General features: G+C 41.5%; 1 protein-coding gene across 4 annotated transcripts in view; it reads right to left on the reverse strand.

The window, feature by feature from the left end:
* Window positions 1-704: 704 nt before the first annotated feature.
* Fam172a (family with sequence similarity 172 member A) overlaps window positions 705-20366 on the reverse strand; it is a 381713-nt gene continuing 362051 nt past the window's right edge. For all 4 annotated transcript variants that reach the window (XM_051172349.1, XM_051172350.1, XM_051172351.1 and 1 more), the window contains one exon: window positions 705-1032. In XM_051172349.1, the coding sequence (XP_051028306.1) occupies window positions 890-1032 (143 nt within the window). In that variant the 3' untranslated portion in view covers window positions 705-889. The remainder of the gene's footprint in view (window positions 1033-20366) is intronic.

The following is a 20366-nucleotide window of genomic DNA, read 5'->3' on the forward strand; positions in this document are numbered from 1 at the left end:
GCCAGACCGCCGCCTTACACTGAGTACATAAAAAGCAAACCTTACGCGGCCGGATCATCTAAACTACGATGCCACTCATCAAGCTACATACTTAAGAGTATGGGCAGTTCTTGTAAGCCACTTGGAAATATCACTGAAAATGGGGCCTTATACTTAACATCTAAAAGCTCTGCTATGGTTTCGTTTGAACATTCTCTCCTGAAATCAGAGACATTAAGACTGTATAGTTCAACTGGGCAGGAATGCCCAGAAAAGAGGATTTGGATTCGGTACTTTAGGATTTTTATGCAATGTTCTTTTTTTGGTCTTGAAATGAAAATAAGTCGTCATAGGGGGAGATCAATTTGTACTTCCCAAACTACATAGAACAACATGGCATTCATGCTCTGAATTTAAAGTTGGCATTTTTAGGACTTGGGTGTGTGGCTTTCTAAAAAAGAGAGGGGCTTATAAGATGACCTGAGGGAAAAAAACCTGGTTGAAATCAAGGTTTGAGGTCTAGAATAAAAGCTTGCTAGATTTAAAGGGGAATAAAAACGGGCGCGATTGAGGGTGGGCAGCTGCGGCCGCGCTGCAGCCGGCGGTAGGACCGCGCAGACGCCGCTTGGCCGCAGCGCCGGCGGTTCGCCGGGCAATTAGAGGCGCCCGGGCCGCGGCGCACCCCGCGCTGTCAAGCCTCGGTCGACCACGGCCCCATCGCGCTCAGGCCCGCTCAGCCGCAGGAAACGCGGCCGCTGAATCCATATTGCTTTGACAGTTGCACTCATCTAGAAAAATGCAAAATGCTATATAGACGAACACGTCGAGACCCTGTGCTGGAGGAAGAAAGCAATCTAATGGGGGCCGGGAGGCTGCGGGCGGCGAGCGGGCGCGGCGGGCGGCTGCGCGCTCACAGCTCCTCGTGCTTGATCCGGTGCGAGCGCCGCGTGAGGGCCGGCTTCTGCGAGCTGCTCTTGGCCTCCGAGGCTTCGGCGAAGAATTTGAAGATCGACGGGAAGCTCTTCCAGGAAGTTAGCTCGTGACGGTCGGTGCCTGCGGAGACACACGCGGGATTACGAGGTGTTGTGCGGGTGTGTGGCCACCAGCAGGCGGCGAGGAGCCCCGCCCTCCCGGCCAGTGCACCGCCACCCGCAAGCTCGCTTCCAGACTCCCGGACCGAGTGCCGCTGGGCCCCGGGGCGGGCTACCTACCGCGCTGGTCCCCGCCTCCCCTAGCCCCCTCCCCGGCCAGAACTTGCCCGCCAGGCCCCGGGGTGCCAGCTCCAGGGGCCTCTAGCCCTCCGGGCCAATCCAGTAGCTCCGCGGGAAGGACCACTCCCTCTCCCGCCCAGAAACCACCCACTTCCCTAGGCCTGGGATTGGTTTCCGGGATCCCGATTCCACCACACCCACCCCTGAGCGCCTGGGTGTCTTGGTTTCCCAGGCAGAAAGGGGGAAATAATTCTTTTTCTGGCCTGGCCCAGTCTCTGATGTTGGAAACATCAGCGAGGTCACTGGGACCAAATCACTGGAGATATTTAATGAAAGGCCAGATTCAAAAGGCGACCAGGGGCCTTGAAAGTATCCTAGGCGGGCCACATGCTTTACAGATTTTTAGAACAAGTCTAGAAAACCCAGACAAAAAAGTGTTTCAAAGCTGAACCACTGAAAGAGCATTTAGGTCTCCTATTCAGTCGGGAAATTCAGAGAAATGGTAGATTTTCAATTTACCATTTTTTTTTAAACTACAGTTTCTGTCTGTGGCTTGGGTTGAACATCATACAGTATTTTTCAAGCCAAATGGAACCTTTAGTTTGACAAAGGCAGCAAGAAACATGTAGACATAGGCATACACTAAGAAATAATATGGGCATAAGAAAAGTTATTTGTGATGGCACATACAACTTAACCAATAACTTCATAATCGATTTTTAAAATTAAAATAAAAACAAATACAAATACTCCTCCATAGAAATTATGAGTGGGTAGCTCTGAAACAGTCAAAATCTCGTCTGCAATCACTCAATTATGCAGATATTGCTTGGAAGTCTCCGAATTCAGGGCCTCTGATACTTTAACATTGTTAATGATAATTCTTTAGTCTGTAATAGTAGGTCATTGCTATGGTTACTCTACAATGGTGCAACACTTTGCTTCCCCCCTTCAGCTATTCGCTGAGACCTGGTAACCACATTTGTTGCCTAGCAACAGCTTTGTGACAGTATCACAATCTGGGAGATATAACAATAAAGATGCTCTGGTTGCATTCGGTTGGCCAGCGAGCAGAGAGCTATAGTTGGTGCATGTGCCTTAGCTGTGGGGGCTGTCCCTACTGGAGAACTCATCTCTTCACAGGTGCCCTTTACAATAATGTTTTTAACCCCTCTTCTCTGTCCCTATGAATCTGTACTTGGAATAAGATCCACTACTGAAGTCATACCCCGGAGACACATCCTCCCACACCACTGTATTCAGTCTGAAAAACGAGGTCATTTCTCTATTTGCTTACAAATTTCTGGCAAAAATTCAATTTATTTGGTGGAAGGGATTGATTAAGTATAGATAGGTTTTATTGGTATGTCCTGAAGGGCCTGTATGCATTCTGATAATTCTTAACAGAATTCTTAGGGAAAAAAGGTCTGACTTCATCAGTATGTGTGTAAAATTACAAGTTCTTTAAAACACATGGCACATGCCCACATCATTATTGTATTTTCTTCTTACTAATTACTCAAATGATACCCACCAAGAATCCTTTGACTGTGGAGATAATTATATTCTTAAAACACAAGTGAACAGTTCTAGACATCCTCAAATATGTCTGTTTCAAATAAATGTCATGAATATTTCTAGAAGAAGGCTCTGTCTCTGGGCAGGTTTATGAAAAGCTTCCTTTTCTGTACCGACCATTAAACTGCACTCCTGATGACAGAGAGTCTGCATTTCTTCCTTAGGAATGACCATCCTCAGATGCATAATACAAGACAACAGCTATTCCCAAACCCAGGAAGCCTTCCTCCAAGTGCTCTGTGTCTCTTTCCTTCCCACTTCCTAACCTACTCACACTTGGCATTTCTCCATGACGATCAGTTACATGTAGCCGTGCTGCCAGGTGAGCATCAATCTGCAGCTTTCCCAGGGAGCTCCTCTCACAATCCTCCCACTCCTTGGAAACCAATTCAATCTATGACTCTGGAGAGATTTCCAGTCAATGGTCTCAAGGGAAAAAAAAAAACCACATTATTTTGCTCTCAAGCAATTTTAACTTCCTCTCTCTCTCTCTTTTTTTTATTAATTTATTCTTGTTACATCTCAATGTTTATCCCATCCCTTGTATCCTCCCATTCTTCCCTCCCCCCCCCATTTTCCCATTATTCCCCTCCCCTATGACTGTTCCTGAGGGGGATTACCTCCCCCTGTATATGCTCATAGGGTATCAAGTCTCTTCTTGGTAACCTGCTGTCCTTCCTCTGAGTGCCACCAGGTCTCCCCCTCCAGGGGACATGGTCAAATGTGAGGCACCAAAGTACATGAGAAAGTCATATCCCACTCTCCACTCAACTGTGGAGAATGTTCTGACCATTGGCTAGATCTGGGTAGGGGCTTAATGTTTACTGCCTGTATTGTCCTTGGCTGGTGCCTTAGTTTGAGCGGGACCCCAGGGCCCAAATCTGCCTATCATAATGTTCTACTTGTAGGTTTCTAGGACCCTCTGGATCCTTTTATTTTGCTATTCTCCCATGCGTCCTTCCTCTCTTTCTTAGTGACAATCTTTCTGAAGGATGAACAAATGTCCTTAATGACAAAACCACTACAAAATAATTTTTTTTGTTTGTTTTAGCTTATGACAATTCTTTGCTTGAGTTGTCCTGGTCTGAAAAGACCGGTATACAAACGAGAATTGCAAACTTGCAGTTGCTCTCAACATTTACCCTTACAAATAAAGATGAAATAATTAGATTGTATGCTTTTATCAGAAGAGGGAAAATTGCTAGTAAGTAAAGTAGGGTGCCAACTGAGTTACCTACTCTAGGTAACTAAGTTAGGGGAGGTAAATGCGTATTTTATATCTCTATACAGGTCTCTCCTTTTGAGCTGGTGAGATGGCTTGCAGGTGAAAGCGCTTGCCTCTGAGCTTGGCATCCTGAGTTCAGCCCCAGTACCCACATGGTGGAAGGAAGGGAATGGTCCCAGGAAGTTGTCTCCTGACCTCTATACGTGTGCCAAAGCACACGCACATTGAAGTTTAATATGAAAGTTATAAACAGTTCTTGGGCCCCATCCTTAGATGACGAGTTACAGGCAAATACTGTCTGCAGAGGTAGGGGAAATCTGTCTTCCTCAGGAACATGCCCCTGACAGGGTACTCAGTTCCAGTGGACACACACCGATCTACACTTGAGCACCACTTAGTGGGCTTGGCAGGCTCTATACACACATATACATACATACATATATGCAGCAATAAAAAGAGGGGGTCAATAATTTGAGAGTGAGGGGGTAACATGGGAGGAATTGGAGCAGGAAGAAGGACGGGTGGGGAATGTTGTGAATAAAGTACTCATGTATAAAATTCTCAAAAACTTTTAAAATTAAAACATTCTCAATCTTTGGAAGTGTGTATATGAAATCCTCCAAAAACATTTTTAATTGAAAAAATTGATAAGTTTTGGAAGTGGGCTTTGTGGATACATTCGTGTGTGTGTGTGTGTGTGTGTGTGTGTGTGTGTGTGTGTGTGTGTAGGAGTGCATGTGAAGGCCGGAGAAGAGCCTCATGTGTTATTCCTCAGGCACTGCCGTTTTTGGAGATGGGGTTTCGCGTTTTCCTTGGACCTCACCAAGTGGGATAGGCTGGCTTGCAGGTGAGTTCCACGGACCTGCCTGTCTCGCTCTGCCCTCCCAGTGCTGGGATTACAAGGACACACCATCCACCATGTCTGAATTCTTTTATATGAGTTCTGGGGATTGAACTCAGGCCCCTGTGGATAAAGGAAAGCATTTCACCAGTGGAGCCATCCTCCAATTGATGGCAGTGATTTTTTTTAACAGTTATAAGTAGCATTTGGGAGATGCCTAATTACATGTCAGTTTTGGGTTTGCATACACACATTTCAAGTATATGTCTGAAGATCATTTTTTAAAATTCAGTGGGGCTGAAAAGGTGGGTCAGTTATTAAGAGAACTTGTTGCTCTTGCAGAGGATGCAGGTTCATTCCCAGCACCCACATGGTGGCTCACAATCACCTATAATTCCAGTTATAGAGTATGCAACACACTATTCTGGCCTTTGTGGACCCTATGGTGCACAGGCATAAATGCACACAAAACACCCATACGCATTAATAAAATTAAAATCAATCTTAAAAAATTTCAGAGACAAAGTTTCATTAAAATATTGACAAATTAACATGAAAATCTGTACTAAATAGTGCTCAAGGAATGACCACTTAAAGCATTTATTTTTAAATTATGTGTATGTGTGTGTCTCTCTGTAGGTTTGTGCATGGGAGAGCATGCTTAGGAGTCAAAATAAGCCTTTTATTCATCAAATGGCATTTACTAAGGTATTTTATCATAGCAATAGGAAAGGGAACAAAGACAGCAGCCTTGTCTATGGGCCTGTTCACTGGATCTTAATGCTTATAATTTTGGGGAGTGGAGGGGCAGAGGGGGTGTACACAGGGGCAAAACCATATATTGACAGATGTATACTATTTTGAAGTTGTAGCCTAATTTTTTTCTAGCACTCCTTTTAAAAAGTCATATATAGAGGGGTGGAGAAACGGCTCCATCTTGAGCTTTTCAGGGGATCTGAGTTCAATTCCCAGCATTTCCTCCAGGCGGCTCATAACCACTTGTAAGTCCAGCTCCAGGGGATATCATGCCTTTGGCCTTCATGGGCAACTGAACTCACATGTACACACATTCCCATACATATAATTAAACACCAAATCTTTAAAAAGTTAAGTGTAAATTGATTTTTAAAAATATATACTTTGGTGTTGGGACTGACCACAGGGATTGCTAAACTATACTCCTAGCCCAGTAAAAGCAGTGTCTTAACATGAACAACTATGTTACTTCCACCATCAACAAATTGTATAACAGAAGGAAAAGTCTCTAAAAGCAGATAATCAAACAAATGATGTTACACACACACACACACACACACACACACACACACACAAAGCATGAACTCACATAAACACTTTTGCCATATAGGAGGTTTACTGGTAAATTATAAGTAATGAATAGAGAGCAGAGACTTAAGAACATTATAATTGTGGAGAAACACTTACCAAAAAAAGATAACTCAAAAGAACTTCTTGGTTTGATTCACTGTTTTAATTATTACTAGTCACTTTATCTTACACAGCCCAGGACCAAAAGGTCATAGAATAATTTCAATATTCCATGTATAATTTACATGTTAGATCCTGGTTAGAATAGGGAATATTACTGTTCACAAAGTCACCTCTGAATATGAGACAGTATTCTTATATCTTTATTTCAGGGAGATTTCTCTCACCATGTGCTCCTATTTCGTGTCCTGTGTGTGTGCCCAAAGATGCACGCGAGCGCATGCATGCGTGAACACACACACACACACACACACATACACACACCCAAAAAAGGTAATGAATAAATATTCATTACTGAGCAATGTAAGTTCCTATGGCAAACAGGAAAAGAAAATATAAGTGTATGAGACACATTAATATCAACAGGGTAACATGTCTATGACACTATCAAAATGACAAGGTTTGATTTAAAAACTTTTTCTTTAACAAGAAAAAGAAGTGTACACAATTAGGAAGCAATGAAGACCTTGTCAATACAGCTATGTTGATAATAACAGGCAAGGGAATTCTTGAAAAAAAAAAAAAAAACCTCATATATAAAAATCAAGAGTCTGTAATATGTATTAGTGAGTCCCAGTTGGATTAACTAATAAATTTATGAACTTGGGCTGGAGAGATGGTTCAGAGGTTAAGAGCACTGTCTGCTCTTCCACAGGTCCTGAGTTCAATTCCCAGCAACCACATGGTGGCTCACAGCCATCTGTAATGAGATCTGGTGCCCTCTTTTGGCAGGCAGGCAGAACACTGTATACATAATAAATAAATAAAACTTTATAAAAAAATAAATTTATGAACTCACCAATAGTTACTTTTAGACCTTTTTAGAGAATCAGAGAAAAATCAGAGTACTGAGAAACAATGTGCCTCCTAAAAAGAAAGCAAAACCACTGAAATTTGTTTTAAAAAAATGAATGCTGGACTTTCTAAAAAGGATATAATTTAAAAATACAAACTTATATTTGAACGGAGAATGGTTGCCAAGGAAGCCTTGTGAGTTGGAAGTGCAATGTGGGACAGCCACACAGGGAGGTGGTGGGCAGGGGAAGGGCTTGCCCTGGGACTGTGTGACAGCCACACAGGGAGGTGGTGGGCAGGGGAAGGGCTTGCCCTGGGACTGTGTGACAGCCACGCAGGGAGGTGGTGGGCAGGGGAAGGGCTTGCCCTGGGACTGTGTGACAGCCACGCAGGGAGGTGGTGGGCAGGGGAAGGGCTTGCCCTGGGACTGTGTGACAGCCACGCAGGGAGGTGGTGGGCAGGGGAAGGGCTTGCCCTGGGACTGTGTGACAGCCACGCAGCTTAGCAAACACACTGCCATGTTCTCAGCTGCCCGTCTCCATTGCTAACATGGTAGCATTGTGCTGAGACCCTAAACATGTGATGTCAGGTTTTACCTAAGAGAAGAGATAGGCTGAGATATGGACGGAAACACTGGATGTGGAAACCCCAGATATCTTCAGCTTCTGGGGAAGCCTGTCCTTTTGTTAGTTTAGCAACTTGCTGCCAATGTCTCTTAGCTCTGGTGGGATTTAAGAGGGCAATGAGACCCATGGAGATAACTCTGGCAAGTAAAGAGTAGAGCCTTTAGTAGCTACAAAGTCCTCCCGCTGAACCCAAGCCAAGCCTGTCTAATCAGTCCTCACAAAAATCAACAAACCGATGTGCTTTTACTACTTTATCTGTTGACCCTAGTCATGCGGTATACAGATCCTTCCTTCCTTTCCTTTCTTTTTCAGTTTTGAGATGGGGTCTTACTGTGTAGCCCTGGCTATCCTGGAACTCTCTAGGTAGACTAGGCTGACCTCAAGCCCATAGCCAGACTCCTAAGTGCTGCATTTAAATTGTGCACCACTATGCCTGGCCTGCCTTCTTTGGTTTTAATGCTTGTTTCATCATATGCTACTTAAGACTTGGCCTGTAAAGATATATCAATTCCCTTTAAAATTGAAGCTTAAGAGTGGGCAAAAAAGGCTGGAGGGCCTAGCAATTAAGAGCACTGGCTGTTATTCCAGAGGACCCAGGTTCAGGTCCCAGGCACCCACATGGCAGCTCACAACCAAGTCTAACTCCAGTCCCAAGGGATTAAATGCCCTCTTCTGGCCTCTTTTGGCACTGCACACACATGTGCACATACATACATACATACAGGCAAAACACCCATGCACCTAAAATGTTTTTATTTTTTAAAAAAGAATATGCAAATACTTTCCTTTCCTGTTGCCACTTTCTTCAGGTATTTTACATGATTTAATCTTATTTAAATATAAGCTTTATTGAGTGTTTGATATCCATAGTATGATAATGTAAGATACATACAGAGTGAAATGGTCACTCCAGTAGGACAAATTAACATGCGCCTCACACAATTATTTTCTTTTATGCTAAGAACATCTGAAATATTTTTCTTCACAGATTCACTAATAACATGAGCTATGTTGCTCATGTTATTCACTTACTACCTCGGGTTCTCTAGACTCAGCTCCTTTCCTTCTCTTCTCCTCACCATCTTAATTCTCTGTATCCATTCTCTCTCTCTACGTTTGCCTTTTGTTTTGTTTTGTTTTGTTTTTTTGAGACAGGGTGTCTCTATGTAGCCTGGTCTAGAGCTCTCTATTTAGACCAGGCTGGTCTCTGCTTCTCAAGTGCTGGGATTAAAGGTATGTACCACTATATCTGACTTTTATTTGACTTTGTAAAGAGTCCATGTAAGTGAGAGCATGTTAACTTTTTCTATGCCTGTCTTTTCTTTTTTTTCTGCACTTAGAGTTTGGAGATCTATCCATAGAGTGGCAAAGCCCTATTAAAACTCCAATGGCGCTTTCCATGAAAATAGAAACAAATCTTAAAATTTATATAGAGCCACAAAACCTGACTAGCCAAAACAATACTGAGAGAGAAAAATAATGTTGGAGGGATGATGCTTACTGACTTAAAACTATTTTAGGAAGCCGTAATAATCAAAATAGTATAAAACAGTGAACCAGCGTAGAGTCTAGAAATTGAACCATGTACAGTCATGAGAAGGGCACTAAGAGGGCACAATGAGGAGAGAATATCTTCAACAAATGGTGCTGAGAAGACTGATATCCCACTGGAAGGGTGAGACAGGACACACACAAAAAATAAAACAATGAGAGTTCTAAATACAAATTTCTTTTCAGACCAAACTCCGCACTTGGCTCTGTTGAATCCTCTGACCCTCAACTGTATATCCCAGTGACAGAATATACTTCGTGGACAGGTCATTTCTCCCAGAGTGTCTGACTTCGCTTATCCACACATGTGTTTACTGTATGCCACATTCTGTTTCTTGGATCTGGACTGCAGCAGCAAGAAGGACATGTATAAGCTCTGTTCTTTAAGCACACTTGCTAGTAGGAGATGACAGAACATTTAAAGCAACCAGTGGAAATGATATGTTCAGCATATGAAACGTACTCTGCCAAGACACAAAGAGGATGGTCAGAGGCTGAAGGTGGGCACTAGGGGGAGAGGTGGTCATCAGTTACAGACATCTGCTGGTAAGAGAACTGGATGAAAGCCTTGGGCAGGGTTTTGTAGATAGAGTCTGGGACTCTAAGAAGGAAAGGTTCTCAGAGTTCTGGAATCTTTGGGAGTGATGGCAGCATGGTAGGTATGATGGTTAACAATGCCTACAAGATTCGTAGGCCACACCTCTGGTGTGTCACCGGGCCGCTTCCCTCTTTTATTCCATGCAGCACTCCGCCTGTTGGATGGCACCACCTATGTTCAAGGCAGGTCTTCCCTCCTTAACTAGTCCTCTCTATACATGTCCACACTGAAAGGCAGAGGTGCTTTACTAATCTCCTGGGCTATCCTCCATCCAATCAACTTGACAGTTACAATTAATCATTACAATGTTACTCCTTGTCAACTTGTTACCCAAGTACATCTCCTTGCTCAAGAGCATTTCCACTCTGGCTCCAAAAGGCTAATACCTATCTCATGATTCATTAGGTCAACGCCCAGGAGTGTTTACTAACTAAGTCTTAATAACTACAATATAATTTTAAAAATCCAAATTTTGGAACTTGGCTCCATTTCTGGCACCCAGAGCACATGGCACATTTCTAAGGGCTTGTGCAGGACTGCTCCTATGGATGGTCCAGCTGTGCCTCACATGACCTCTGAGGCTTTCCTGTGCAGATACTCCAGGCTTGTGTCCTTGTCAGCTTCCTGTGGTGTCCACTGCACCCACAGACTTCACCCCCTTTCTGAGGTTCTCAACCTGACATACACTATCTGGTCACCCCTGGCTTCTTTAAACCACAAACTCAGCATCACATGGATAGTGCCACGGCTGGCAACCACTTTAAGTACTAAGAGACTCCTGGGAACTTAGCCTTACTGCCTGCAGGTGGCTGAGCATGAGGACAGGTGTCCTGAGGTGGCCTTGTGTGAGCAGGGGACTCTGGAGCTCTCTCCTTAAAGCAGTCTTTGAGCTGAATTAAACTTCATAGCTTTGGACTTGTGATGGGCGGGCTCAGGCCAATTCCTGAGCTGTCTATCAAGACACCGTTCCTATTGCCCCAAAGCAAAGCACTTGGTTTCTTTTTGACTGCTCTTCTCTTTTGGTTGGTGTACTCCACTTTGTTTGGCCACAGCTTCACATGGCAAACTACAAGTTTCTAAGCTGTTATTCTTTGCTCGATGCTCACAGTTTTCACTATCCTCTTGGTTTCTGTACCACCGTCCAGATGCTAAAGTGCCTTGGACTTCTACCAGATTAGCTACAAACATCAGCTTCAAATTCAGCTTCCCACAAAGGTTCAGGACATGCACAAAATGCAGACATGTCCTTGACCACAATGTAACATGAGTGGCCTCTAGTCCAATTCCCTGTAGTGTTTTATTCCCGTCTGATCCTCATAAACACAGTCTTAATGGGTCAGACCTATCAGCATCCTGGTCGTCTGAGTTGCATCAGAATCCTAACTTACACAGGCTTACAGAATGCTAGACTTTCTCCAGCCTGGTTCCCTAAGCTTCTCCAGGTTCCAGAACCCACTGGCAAATGCACCTGAACCACATGAGTGCGGAGTCATGGTAAAACCCCCATCTTTATCCTCCTTTTCTGCATTTGTCATGTTTTCTATTCCTATGATAAGGGGGAAGACTTATCTTGGCTGATGTTTTCAGTGTATCATGACAAGGAGGGTGTGTTGGATTGTAGCAGCTCACAGAGTGGCGGCCAAGAAGCCGAGAGACAAAGGATATTTGCTCAAGTACAGTTAAAAAAAAAACTGAACATAGTTTTTATTTTTCTGAAACATCCATGAGTACAGCTGCATTGCCATGGCTTCCAAAGGCACTGTATTATTTTATATTCTTGCTTCCAGTATCTGAAGATCCAGTTTCTCAGTGTTTTTGTATTAGAACAGGACAGGCTAATTCTTCTGTTTATTCTTTTTGTTCTAACCCCGTACTTAGACATATAGTTTCTTTGCCTTTCCACATAAATTATAGTCATCTTTCCTATATCTATTGTATTATACAGAATTAACCTTGTCAAAGACAGACACCTCCTCTGCTCGTGGATCCTGGCTGATTTATCTCCAAGCCCTTCAATACACTGCCTTACAGGAGTTCTTTATCAACCTGGAGCTTTGGCCACATTGGGTAGTTTAGTTATTAACGAGGGGTGGTGGCTTGCCTCTTCTGTTGCTACCTCAGTTTCTGGAGGTTGTTGAGACTAAAGCTAGCCGGAATATCAACCCACTCTGACATCTCAAGTTGAAGTAAGACTAAATATTTCCTCTCCCACTGAGGCCAGACAAGGAAGCCACTAGGGGAAAGGGATCTAAAGCAGGCAACAGAGTCAGAGACAGCTCCTACTCCCATTGTTAGGGGACCGACATGTTGACCATGCTGCACATCTGCTACATATGTGTAGGGGTTCTGGGTCTAGCTTCTGCATGGTCTTTGTCCAGTGGTTCAGCTTCTGTGAACCTCATCGGCCCAGGTTAGTTATTTCTATACATCTCCTTGTGGTGTCCTTGACCCCTCCAGCTCCCTCTATCCTTTTATACCAGTGGCAGGTGGATCTCTGAGTTGGAGACCAGCCTAGTATACAGAGTAAGTTCCAGGGCAATAGAAATTCTGTCTTAAACCCCCCCCCCCAAAGAAACCAACCCTCCCACAAAAAACAAAGAAACAAACAAACAAACAAAAAAACAACCAACCAACCAAAAACTGAAAAAGCCAACTCCAAAATATCTTTAGGATTTGAGTTTTCTACATACTTATAACCACAGTATAGTGTGAATAAGTTCAGTTTTGATTTCCTTTATAATGATTAAGTGCTTTATTTTTCCAGTTATAAAACTCTAAATTATAAACAAAAGTTTTATAATTTAAAGTTTAAAGTTTCTGGGGAGGAGAGATTGTAGGAGTCACAGGGCTGGAGGATGCTCACTCGACTAAGCAGGGCTCACATGGGCTCACAGAGGCTGAAGTGGCAAGCAGGGTCTGCCTGGGTTGGCACCAGGTCCTCTGCATACATGTTATGGCTGTTAGGTTGGGTTTTCGTTGGATTCTTAACTGTGGGAGCAGGCGTACCTCTATGACTCTTTTGCCTGCTCTTGGGACTCTTTTCCTCCTAGATGGGGTTGCCTTGTCCAGCCTCGATATGAGGGCTTTTGTCTTGTGTTATTGTATCTTGTCTTGTCGTGTTTGGTTAATGTCTCTTGGAGGCCTGCTCAGTTTTGAAGGGAAATGGAGGGAGATTGGGGGAGGGAGCTGGGAAAAGTGGAGGGAGGGGAAGATGTAGTAAGCATATATTGTATGAGAGAAGAATCTGTTTTCAATGAAAAATTAAAATAAAAAATATTAAAACCTTAAACCATAAACAAAATAGACTCTAATATACTGATAACCCTGGCTAACAAGTACAATTATTGTGAACAAAGCAAAATTGGCATCGAGTTATCATGGCTATTTTCATACTGCCAGTTAGATGTCTAATTGGGTTTCTTCTCATCCTAGTTAAGGTTATGTGGAAATATGGAACTGTTCTCCACCTGCGTTGCTGTATTAACTCACTATGTAGGTCAGGCAAGTCTTGAACTTATGATCCTCTTGTCTTAACCCAATAAGTGGGCATTACAAGCCTGCACCACAGATGTAGCTCTTTAAAAAAAAAAAATAACCACCACAGTGTAACTGCCTTCTGCATGGCAAGGTTTCTTAAAGGACTTTGAACTTAATTACATGGAACAGCTTAATATGTTCATAGATGTATCATGTGAGAACACTGTTGATTCTGAACACTTACTATCAGGTAACATTACAGTGGGCAGGGAGAATTTATGAATAATTAAACTGAGTATAAACTTTCATTAAGGACTGCTTGCTGACATAACTGCATGCAGCCGGGTCTAACTAAACAATGACTAGGGAACATTATGGAGATTGTTTATAGTCATAAATCTGACAGCATGTATATAGAGATGTCTTCTAACATGACTTTCACTGGGATTTTCAAAAAGTGGACCCCTCAAACTTTTCAGATGACCCTCACACTAATATATTCCATTATTTATTGTTTATGAAATTAAGTCTTCTTTCTTTGGTATTAATTTTGCTTTTACATTTGTAAATGTTTACAATCTTGGGGTTTAATACATAGTAAAAGAAAATGAATATACTTAAATGTGGATGAAATTGAATGTGATACAGACCCTGACAAGAACATATTATTTCTATTCCTTTGCTTTATATACTGGCTGTACCCAATACTTTATTTTTCAATTATTAATTAATTAATTAACTACTTTATTAATTGTTTTGAGACAGGATTTCTCTGTGTATCCTTGCCTGTCCTAGAGCTCACTTGGTAGACAAAATTGGCCTGGAACTTAAGAGATCTGTTTGCCTCTGCCTCCTGAGAGCTGGGATTACAGGCATGCACCACCACTTGACAGCAATTTTTTATGTTATTTTATGTGTATGGGTGTTTTGTCTGCATGTATGTCTATGTAACATATATGTGTAGTCCCCATAGAGTCCAGAAGTATATCTCAAATTCCCTGGAACTGTAGTTATAGATGTTTGTGAGCCATTATGTTGGCACTGGGAACCAAATCTGGGTCCTCTGGAAAAACAGGGAGTTCACTGAACCATTGAGTCATCTCTCCAGGCCCATGTATGCAGAACTTTAAGTTTTATTACTTGGCTATGAAAGTGCTTTTTCTCAAGTAATTTAATATTAATGTGAGCCTTGTATTTGGTCATATTAAAGTAGCAAAAGATAGATTATTTCCCAGAGAATCAGATACACTTTGGGCATCACTCTAGGTTTATGACATCTATTATTTTACTTTTATGCCACAGAGTAAATTTAAAAAGTCATACCGAGGGGCACATCTGCAAATCTACTTTTAAGACTAAGGTGAAGGTTAATCTGCACACAAAATTAAGATGCTGGCTTATAGAAAGAAAGCGTTTGTAGAACAAAATTTATAACCACTTATAGACATACAGGCTTGTTAAAAACTTTCCCAGGGGCTGGAGAGATGGCTCAGGGGTTAAGAGCATTATCTGCTCTTCTAGAGGTCCTGAGTCCAATTCCCAGCAACCACATGGTGGCTTACAACCATCTATGTGATCTGATGCCTTCTTTTGGCATGTAGGTGTACATGCAGACAGAGCACTCATATACATAAAATAAAATAAATACATCAGAAAAAATTTCCTAAAGGAGGTTGTACATGAAGGAAAATCTTAGTATCAAGATTAAGACATTTTAGGAATTCCAACATTAAAAAAGTTATAACCTGTTTCCCTGAAAAATATTGTGTTTACAAATTATAATAAAGTGGGATAAAGCATGATAAAATTCTACAATGGTTTAATAATATAAACTTAATGGCACTAAATTGTGACTAGAGTAATAGTTGTCTCTGCTTGCTTGGTAGTTAGTCATGCTTCCTACTGAAAATGCACTTGGTTACTTATGTAAAGACAGTGTAGTAGAATAAAAGAAATCGGTGAAAGGTAGAAATCTAGCAGAGAAGCAAGATAAAGTAGGTGTGCTTGTCTATAGTTACTATTTTAATTTTTGGCCAGCTAGAATTATATACCATAAAGTTGGAGATTACATTATTTGGCAAGAAACTGAATGATAGATATTTTTGCTATTTTTTTTATATTAACATGCTTTAATATCCACTGTGGAAAGCTAAAAGCGTATACATGGTATGTGCTCAGAAAGGTGGACGACACGTGGGAGAAGTGATGCATAAGGGAGTTCTTGCCAGGAAATATGTTTTCCTGTGCTGTAGTGCGGCCAGCCTTTCACTCTCTCTTGTGGTCCCAAGAGTGAGTACACACACACACACACACACACACACACACACACACACACACACCCCACACACATGCATGCATGCATGCACTTGAGAGACCTTGGAACACTCAGCCTTAAATGGAATGTCTCCATCAAATCCTTCTCTCAGAGCTCTGGAAATCCCATAAAAAAGGAAGCAGAAATAAATGACAGAGGGGATGGCACCAAGAAAACAAGGCCCTCCAAATCAGCATGAGCAAAGCTCATATGAACTCACAGAGCCTGAGGCAGCATGCACAGGCCTGCACATGTCTGCTCCAGGTCCTCTGCATATATAATATGGCTCCCAGTTTAGTGTTTCGATGGTTGTTTGTGAGTGTGTGAACAAGTGATGCTAGTGTTTTGATGGTGTTTGTGAGTGTGTGAACAAGTGATGCTAGTGTTTTGATGGTGTTTGTGAGTGTGTGAACAAGTGATGCTAGTGTTTCGATGGTGTTTGTGAGTGTGTGAACAAGTGATGCTAGTGTTTTGATGGTGTTTGTGAGTGTGTGAACAAGTGATGCTAGTGTTTTTTTTTTGATGGTGGTTTGTGAGTGTGTGAACAAGTGATGCTAGTGTTTGTGATGGTGTGTTGTGGTGTGTGAACAAGTGATGTCTAGTGTTTTGATGGTGTTTGTGAGTGTGTGAACAAGTGATGCTAGTGTTTTGATGGTGTTTGTGAGTGTGTGAACAAGTGATGCTAGTGTTTTGATGGTGTTTGTGAGTGTGTGAACAAGTGATGCTAGTGTTTTGATGGTGTTTGTGAGTGTGTGAACAAGTGATGCTAGTGTTTTGATGGTGTTTGTGAGTGTGTGAACAAGTGATGTCTAGTGTTTTGATGGTGTTTGTGAGTGTGTGAACAAGTGATGCTAGTGTTTTGATGGTGTTTGTGAGTGTGTGAACAAGTGATGCTAGTGTTTTGATGGTGTTTGTGAGTGTGTGAACAAGTGATGTCTCTGATTCTTATGCTTTTTCTTGGGCTCTATCCCTTCTGCTGATTTGTCCTTTCCAACTTCAATGTGATAATTTTTGGTTTATCTTACTATATTTTACTATATTAAAAATATGAGTGAATAAATGAATGAAAACTGGGCCCCTAAGTTTTAACAACTGAATTTATACCTACAGGGAGAGTGAAATCAATTTTCTCCAATGGAGTAACCGTGGGTATATCAATCATTTCAGGGCAGACCTCATAGTTGGAGCACTTGGCAACTCGCCAACACATACATAACGGACTCCACAAGTTTGTTTGTTTGTTTTTGTTTTCCTTTTGGGGCATTGTTTTGTTTCTTGTTTTTGGAGGGTTCTATTGTTGTATTTTCTTTTAGTTTGTTTCTTTTTTTAAAGAAAGATCCTAAAGTTGGAGGTTATAGAGGGAGCATGGGTCTGGAAGAACTTGAGAGAGGAGAAGAATATGGCCACAATACATTAACATTTAAAAACTGCTTTAAATAATAAAAATGTAATAAAAAAGCAAAAAACAAAAGAAAAAAGTGGGATCTGTGGGCTATAAATTATTTCCCTCTGCTGCATTCTTAGAGCAATCTCAGACTGTCACAGCCACATATTTACAATATTATCATGTACACAAATCTTATCAATTCTATGGCAGGACAAGGAAGAGGAACCATTACACAGGACCAGCATCTCTTTCATTTCAAACATTTCCCCCTGGAAGTGCCTGCCATAATCTTGAAGGCAAACACAAATTTTCAAATTAAGACTATTTTTACATGGTGACAGAGAAAGAATGTTTGCATCCGTTAATTCGCTCTGTTAGAGCCACTCGTATCATTTAATCATCTCTCATATCAAAAACCAGGTTCTTTTAAGAGGTCTTGAAGAGAGCTTGTGTGTGTTAAGTCTGAGGCCCGAGCAAGACTGTGTAAGTGGAAGCCATTAGGTATGCTGACATGATTGTGCACGGAAGGAAACAGAACAGAGGCACGTCATTTTAGGAACAGTTCTCCATTGAGTAAAAATTGAAAAGGGTTCATTTTAATAAAGGTGTTTGGAATCTCTGATATTTTTCATACTTAAGTCAGCATCTTTTAAAGTAGAGCAAACCATGAAAACTTTCCACTGGCATGGGTCCGAAGTTCCCAAGTCTCTCTTAAAATAAAAAGCATAGTCTCCCAGCAATGCCAGAAGCTACATTTGTGAAGTCTCACTAACGTGACACTCAAATGTGAGCTGAACAAGGATGACACCAATGGACATGCCAAAGTGGATGTAGGACAGCCCAGGAGGCCTCAACCCCACACAAAGTATGGGCAACTGTGGCATGCTGGGAGCCGGAGTGGTGGCCTTCTCTAATGAAGGGCACACCAGCTTGTTCAGGACCAAAAGGTCAGTCCTGAAAACATACATACAGGTAACATTATATGGACTCAGCAGGCTTTCTTTAGGAATATATATGCATATACATACAAAAACAACTAAAAAAAAGAAGCCATGAATTTGAAGGAGAGAGAATATATAGGAGGGTTTGGAGGGAGGAAAGGCAAGAGAGAAATATTGTCTCAAAAACAAACAAAAAACTCATCAGATTTAGTGAAGTGCTATAACCCCCTCCCCTTTCTTTTTGAGACAGAGTTTCATTGTGTAGCCCTGGCTGTCCCGGGACTTGCTTTGTAGACCAGGCTGGTCTTGAACCCACAGCAGTCTGTCTGCCTTTGTCTCCCCGAGTGCTGGTATTACAAGGACTTATTCTTTAGCTCAGGCTGGCCTCAAACTTGTAGATTCTCCTGTTGCAGTCTCTGTGGTGTTGGGATTACAGGTATAAGTCACTATGCCTGGCATAGACTTTTTTTTTTTTTTTTTAAAGAGGGTGTTATGAGGTTCAGGTGAGCCAGCATCTCACTGTGGAGCTGAGGATGGCCTTGAACTTCTGAGTCTCCTGCTTCACCCCCAAGCGCTGCATTCCTATGAATGTGCTGCCATATCTGGTTTCATGTGCTATTGATGATCAAACCCAGGATTTGTGCATGCTGTTCAAGCACTCTACCAGCTGAGGTTCTCCTCACACCCACTATAATTGCTCTTTATGAGAGTATCTTTATTAGTATATATCAACTGTGCAAAATAATGTGACATTTATATACATGTATATTTAATCATTTTTACTCCATCCTTTATCAGCTTTGGACCCATTCTTCTAGCCTCATTTTTTCCTCCTATTATATTGTATCTTTTAAATGGTATTTTCACCTCAAGTGAGATTTCAGAATGAGAATACTAATTAATTCATCAGTAAGTTTTTTGTTTTTTTTTTTTTTTTTTTTTTTTTTTAAGCAAACTCTCTTAGTAAAAATATAAGATTATGATCAAACTACCTTGGTAAAAATATATTATTATGATTAAAATATACCTAGCTTGACCTACCAGCGAATAACTATATTAAATAGCCAGTCTTTGACTGTGTCTTATACATACAGAAACTGACAAGTAGAAAAGAAGGAATTCATTTGCTGTCTCAATGCAAACCTTTCTGCTCTTCTGATGTTGGTCCATGGAGGGTTAACTGTAGTAAAATTAAAACTAGGCAAATTTTGTAGTTGCAAGGAGTTTTAGGAAGATGTTTAATAGAGGAGATTGAAATCAGTGACTAAAGTAAAGTTTCCAAAGTATTTGAGGCTTATATTTAACTATGATAAATTTCTCATACTCATTAGAAAATGTACAATTAACTGCATATACTTATGCTGAGGGCTTAGAAATAGTGTACACAGCTGAAGCGAGACACTTAATGATTAAGATCTATTTCTGGCTTCTATGTTAATATGCTTGCAGTTCTGGGTAAGCCGTTTAACTTTGAGTTGTCTTAATGTCTCTATTCTACAGGCAGAGTGAATATTGTTTACCACACAGAGTTTCAGGACCTCACAGAGGTAAGCTACTGAACTTGTAATATGAAACATAGCAAAAAAGCACAGGGCCAAAACGCTACAGAGATTCAGCAAAACTACAACATTCCCTCAGAAAAATATGCAAAGAAAGCACAAAACTTAAGCAAGTAAAAAGAAATATGAAGCTACCAATAATCCTATTGGCCATAACAACTTGGCATGTGTCTTTCCAGCATATCTGCAGTTTTCGTTGATAAAATATATGACTTTAATAATTGGAAAAATAAACTGTATTTCAACACAAATTCATTTAATAAAATATTTCATACTGAGAGTTCTTGATTTGATAATCATTTAACTCTCCCATTTGTAAAAAGATAAATTATGAATAAAATATAAAATAGTTATTTGATGGCACCAGAGAGCAAACCAAAGTGGGTAGAATAGAAGAAGTTGAGTTCTGTACTGGGGGTGGGGTGGGCGGGGCTTTATCTTGAGGATGTGCCTAGAACCCAAGCAGAGAGATGTAGCTTCGCTGCCTTGAGGCTTCCATGGATAGCATCTGGTGTGCGCGAAGAGCTGGGAAGAAGGGAAATTCTTCATAGGAAGGAGCGGACCACAGAAGGGAGTCATTTAGAAAATCCTTCTCAGTTTGGCTGGATTATGAACCATGTTTGCAAAGGAAGACTCTGGTGATCTGGAGGAGGCTACCAGAAGAAAGCGGAGGAGCCCTAGTCTCTGAAAACATAGGACAGACTTCTAGAGTTTGAATCTCCACAAACCTGCAAGGTCTGAATAATACTAGGTTGTTCCCCTGGAATTCAGAGTACTT

The sequence above is a fragment of the Acomys russatus genome, chromosome 30 (genome assembly GCF_903995435.1).
Source record: "Acomys russatus chromosome 30, mAcoRus1.1, whole genome shotgun sequence".
In the NCBI taxonomy this organism is placed as follows: Eukaryota; Metazoa; Chordata; class Mammalia; order Rodentia; family Muridae; genus Acomys; species Acomys russatus.